The 6,000-nt window shown below is 44.2% G+C and overlaps 1 protein-coding gene across 1 annotated transcript; it reads right to left on the bottom strand.

Annotated features, from left to right (window-relative positions):
- Positions 1-1,197: 1,197 nt before the first annotated feature.
- On the bottom strand, positions 1,198-4,578 carry LOC308126920 (toll-like receptor 1). The gene is made up of 2 exons (XM_080491616.1): positions 4,517-4,578; positions 1,198-4,422 (listed from the first exon to the last, which is right to left on the bottom strand). Exons 1-2 carry the CDS (start codon positions 4,528-4,530, stop codon positions 1,968-1,970), a joined length of 2,469 nt encoding a protein of 822 aa, XP_080347742.1. The 5' UTR covers positions 4,531-4,578; the 3' UTR covers positions 1,198-1,967.
- Between the last annotated feature and the right edge of the window lie 1,422 nt (positions 4,579-6,000).

Raw genomic sequence — 6,000 nt, 5'->3', positions numbered from 1 at the left:
TGATCTGTCACATTCATCCAGTGAGCAGCTGGTGGAAACGAAGCTGGCAGCATAAAGATTGAGCTCACGAGAAGTTGTGATTTATCTACTAGAGCTGCCGTTTGTTTCAGTTTGAGACAATAGAGCCGTGCAGCAGCATCACGTCCAGCTTTTGGGGATTTACTTTTATTTCTCTGAAAATTGTACATGATTCTGTCCACACAAGGAGCTGAATGGGTCAGGAAGGGAACCGCAAACCTTTCTACTCCTACTTTTATTTAATCCTCCATTTAACCAGTTTTTTTACAATGACACACTGGAAATAAGAGGCGGAGTTATTAAGAATATCAAGGGAGGAAATAATCATAATTCTTTTTATTTGTATAGCACTGCTTTAGACACTCAAAGACACAGCATTATTATATCAACAAGCATGAAATGGAGAAATACAAACAGTCATAAAAACACATAATAAAAGAAATAGAATGTCCCTTAGGTTTTTAAAGTCATCCAGTTTTCAGTTACCACACTGACATCCGGCTCCGGCGATATGAGAACCTCAGTCTCTTTATTTTCTCAGCTTCAGTGTAGTTTCACACAAAAGGTCCTTCATCCCTGAACAGTCCAGTTCAATCCGTCACGGAAGTGCGTCGTGTTAAAAGTTGTGTGAGGATTGAGAATAAAGCACAGATCATGTCTCTGCTGCTGTGATGCCTTGCTCAATAACCAGAGACCCCGCAGGACGAGCAGAAGACAGAAGAGGACGTCACCGCTCAACCATTGATTTCACAACAACATGACTGTCTGAGCTTATTTCATTATTTAATGACTCATCACAGATCGTATTTAAAATGGTTTCACGCCTTTGTGTGAATAATATATATATATATATATATATATATATATAGAGCACGTTACATTAGACTCTGTAAAAGGTTTGACATGCCGGATGTAGAGCATCGTTCTAACAGTAGATGGAGACTCTGGAATCTTTGTCCTGTCCAGTTATCTGGAACGCCTGAATTATCTGCAGTTCTGTTTTTAGCGTATTAAATTCCAGGTTTAAGTTTGAATCAACTTTTATTTAACTTTGCTTCTTAAAAACTAGAATAATCATGAACCAGAGATTATAAAATATCACCCAATGATTCTTATTTTACTCAATGAAACACCTGGAAATTTGAGAAATTAACATTTTTACTGTTTGTTTTTATCTTTGTGACGATTTAAGGTCAAGAAACAGAAACCAAATTATATTCTATTCATCAAAAGAACCTTTGAATATTTTCTATCATAAAAGCTCTCTCTCTCTCTCTCTCTCTCTCTCTCTCTCTCTCTCTCAGTACTTTTACTTGTCTTGGACTCAATGCAACTATAAAAACACACAGACCTACGTTTAAATACCTTTTGACGTGTGCTCTGCGGCGCATGTGTTTTTCTGATGTTTCAAGATGTTGAAATATTAGAATTTAGCAGGTTTTATGAAAAAAAACAACACGGATTACTGTTTACATAATTTAATCACATTGACCTTCATCGATAGACATTTAAAATTTATTTTTTTTAAACGTAGAAATCATCAGATATGGTCCCAATAAATAGATAAGAGTCGTTGATCTGATTAGTTTTTGTGATGTGCATTTGAAGGAAATGAGGAAATCTCAGAATATGACAGGTTCTTTGTAATTACCAATATCTGGAAGTCGACGGGTATGGATTTGTTTTTAGACGTAATTTGAAAAAAAAAAACATGACGGTGAATTCATGTTGCTGCTTCTTCAGAGTTTTTCTTCTTTTCGATTCCAAATCAAACATGTTGTATCTCCGGCAGTTAGAAAAATATGCACCATTTCTTGTGAGTTAAAATGGGTTAAAATGTTGTACTGGGGTCAAACCTCAGAGGAAAATGTATTGTTGTCAAGCTGCGAAGGTTTGGTGTGGACCTGAGTATCACTTCAACATTCCATGTTCTTCATGTTCTTCACATGCTACAGCTGACCTGACAGCAGGGGAATTGTCTCTGAGGTTTCCATCGCCACGTTCCTCTGCACGGACCTGTCTGCACTGTGCAACATGGAGCGAAGGCTGGCCCAGAAAAGCTGCTGCTTGCGGGGCTCAGCGGGCCACTCCAGGTACGTCTGCTGCCTCAGCAGGCTCCTCAGTCTCAGGAACTTCTTGGGGAGGGAGTCTGTGGGGATGGGCTCCAGCAGAATGAAGACCAGCGAGTCCCGCTGGACGCTGATGGCTCTGTGCTGGGCAAAGAACAGCTCGTAGTTGCACCACTCGCTCTGCACAAAGTGTCTGGAGAGGACAAACAGTGTCTTATAGCTGGACTCCACGCAGCTTATGATGTTGTCTATGATCCATTCCCCCGGAACAAAGTCACGCTCGTGGACACAGAGCGAGAAGCCAGCGCCCTCCAGAGAGGCAACCAGCTGGTTGTCCACCCACTCCGAGTCATGGTGGCTGTAGGAAATGAAAGCATGATAACTGAAAGACATGTTATTCAACAGGTTGGAGCGTTTCTTGCCTCTCCTCTTCATCCTGATCCACACCCACAGCATCTTTGAGTACCACACTCCGTCACATTTATGGAAAACCAGACCTATGACTGCAGATATCACTACGATCAAAGACACGGAGACTGCAGCTTGAAGCCACACCTCACACGAGAGTCGGCTGGTTTTGTACTCGGACAGTGGAAAGCCAGAGTAATGTGGCGGGGTGCTGCAGGTGTAGTCCAGAGGCCAGTCCGGCAACCAAGACTTGTTGAATGCAGTGACAAACCAGTAAGAGTCACAGGAGCAGACGAAGGGATTGTTTCCTGCTTTGAGGGTCTGAAGTTTGGGAATACTTGCCAAGGCCTCACTGACTATGGAGGTAATAGCATTCTGGTCAATGTAGAGACTGAGCAGAGCAGGCCCGAAGAGGTCTGTGGGGATGACCTGGATGCTGTTGGAGCTCAGTCTGAGGTGGGTGAGTTTAGGGAAACCGGCCAGATCGTCCTGCATTATGGCTGTTATTCCTGTCTTTGACAAGTCCACCCTCTCAAAGTGCGGCGACAGGAACTGGAAGATGCTGTTTCCCAGGTTGTTGTTGGCCAGGCTGAGCTCGATCAGCTGGGTGGGCCAGGAGCAGGGCCTGTCCAGGGAGAGGGAGTTGAAGCTGAGGTCCAGAGACTCCACCGTGGGCATCAGCTTCATGTTGTCCGAGATCAGGGACAGACTGCTGAAGCGGTTCTTGCTCAAGAACAACTGCCGCAGTTTGGGAAACACAGAGGTGTGTGAGCACATGAACCACCAGAAGCCGGACTCTGACAGAAGGTTGTCAGACAGATCAAGAGTCTCCAGCGATGGCAGGACAGATAGAAGTCCACAAGGTAAGATATTCATCCCGGTCCCAGAGAACTTCAGAGTGGTCAGTTCGGAAACAGCCTCCACACTCATGTTAAAAGTGGGATACCTGTACTGGTAGTGGTTGATACCATTGAAGGTAAGAGTGTGCAGATTAATGGTGTGATTAATGCTGTGAAACTGGAATCCATCCGGCGTGTCTTCATTGTACGTCATGTTGACAAAGGACAGTTCGTGGACGCTGGAGAGCCACACGTTCTTCAGAAGCGCCTCCATGAAGGACGAGTTGAGCCACGTGTTCACGATGGTCAGGTTCTGGATGGAAGGCATCGTTATCAGGTTTCTGAAGGGATCCCCGCGCACGTCGCAGCTGTCCGGAAAAAGAGTGATGAATGTCAGGGATTGTGCTCCAGTCACATTCAGATCCTCGAGGAGGTGCTCAAACATCTCAAAATTTCCACAAAAAGGTGCGGAAAGAGAAAATTCTTGGATGGACCAGATTTTTGCCAAGGCTCCAGAATCATACTTCTGCATGTGAATGCCCGCCCCGAGGAACAGACGAGTGAGCGAGACGTTCCTCAGTGAGTCAAAGTCGTTGTAGCTGAGCGAGGGAGCGACGCTGCTCCCCAGCAGCAGAGTGCCCAGGTTCCTCAGGCTCTGGAAGGACGCTGGCAGCTGGTACGTGGTGTACAGGTTGAACGTCAAGTCCAGAATGCTCAGGCCCTTCAGGGGAATCTCAGGGATGAGAGACAACTGGTTGTGAGATGCATTGAGAATTTTGAGGGCTGGAATGTTACTGAACACAGCAGGAGATATCAGCTGGAGGCCACAATGGGTGATCTTCAGGAAACACAGCTGGGACAGTCCAGAAAGGTCCACTCCTGTCAGGCTGCGGATGAAATTGTGGGAAATGTCCAGGTACTGCGTGTCGTTGGGGAGACGTGAGGGGACGCTGGTCAGGTTCTGCTGGGAGAGGTCTTTCACCCCCCGTCTGGATGTGACACACAGGCTGAATCCTTCGTCATGCTCCTGCGCAGACGTGCTGTCCAGATTTTGTAGAAACGTGATGACAACGGCGTAAAATAATAAGCTGGAACCAAAATGAGATATATCAGGCCAAATAAACACCAGAAAAAACATTTTATAAACTAGGTTTTTTTTTTTTTTAGAAATGGCTCTTTTACCTGAAAGGAGGCATAGCTGTGGAGAGGGGCAGGAGGTCCGTTCCGAGCTCCACACACTTGACAAAGACTTTTCATTTCTCAATAGAAGTTTATTAAACCCTGAAAACCCACTTCTTGTTTTTTCTTTCCTATAAATTCCTCTTTTCAGAGGCTTTATTTCCTTCTCATATGACTGTAAACCATGAAAGGGGATGTGTGAACTGCTGACGACAGCAGTGAACCCACACTCAGAACTACTGTACAGGTTTTCCCCAAAAACTTTATTCATCCTCGTTATTTTATTTTCATCTTGTAAATGGGTGTGGGGGAATATATATTCTAGCTTAAGGATGGTGTGCATAACAAATGTCCGTGTTCTCTGACTTAAAAGCTGCTTAAATGTGACGAGTACACAGAAGACTTCACTACTTATTGTCAAACTCTTCTGACAGTCATCATGACCAGGTGAGAGTCTCCAGGTGTCCCCAGGATGTCTCCTGGTCATGACGCCTCACTTTAAACTGGTTTTGTGTCTACTTTTATTTCTTATTAACACAGTTTGGGCTCTTCTTGTGATCATCTCGTCTTTAGTTTGTATCCAACAGTAAAACTATAGAAAACTATTGATTCAAACTACAAGAAACTTTAATTCAAACTGCTGTTCCGGACAACTCGTCCACAAACTGCAACGTCTGACAACTCGTCCGTGTGATTCCGGACAACTCGTCCACGACTATTTTTTTCAGCATTATTGATTTGAAGATTGGATTTCAAAGTATATTTGACACATTTGGAAGGATTATCAAGTATATTTTACACAAAACGAAGTGTCCCAGAGTCAAACTCAACAGGAGCGTCTTCAGAAAAGCGGTTTTCAGAAATGTATTTCTGAAAACAAATAGACTGTGCAGTGGAAATGTTAAAACGTTGCTTCGTAGCTGACAGCTTTGAGTGATGCGTTCATGTGCATCACGTAAGTCCGCCTTCCGACATGTTAATGAGCTGCTGGGCGCATACAGCAGCAACGTTACTTGATAAACATGATTAAAATATGACTGATACAGTCATTAGAGAGTTGGAACGTGCATGCGCAGCATGTGGCAGTGCTGAAGTCATGTGCGCAAAGAAGTCCATTCTTTGCGAGAAACAAAGATATATGATACTATACTAAATATATGTGGACATATACTAGATATATATAAGATATATCAAATATGATTTAGAAATAATATTTAAAAGTACATTGTACAGGATTTATTTTCTCAAACTAAGTCTGAAATCTCATCCATGGACGAGTTGTCCTTCAATCCTTTGCTTCTATATGGCCTGTGTCCTGCTGGGTCTGAAGTCCTGTGTCCAGCTGGGTCTGAGGGCCTGTGTCCTGCTGGGTCTGAAGTCCTGTGTCCAGCTGGGCCTGAGGGCCTGTGTCCTGCTGGGCCTGAGGGCCTGTGTCATGCTGGGTCTGAAGTTCTGTGTCCTGCTGGGTCTGAGGGCCTGTGTCCTGC

Source organism: Lipophrys pholis (genome assembly GCF_963383615.2).
Source record: "Lipophrys pholis genome assembly, chromosome: 22".
Classification (NCBI taxonomy): domain Eukaryota; kingdom Metazoa; phylum Chordata; class Actinopteri; order Blenniiformes; family Blenniidae; genus Lipophrys; species Lipophrys pholis.
This window is presented reverse-complemented; position numbering and strand designations above follow the sequence as displayed.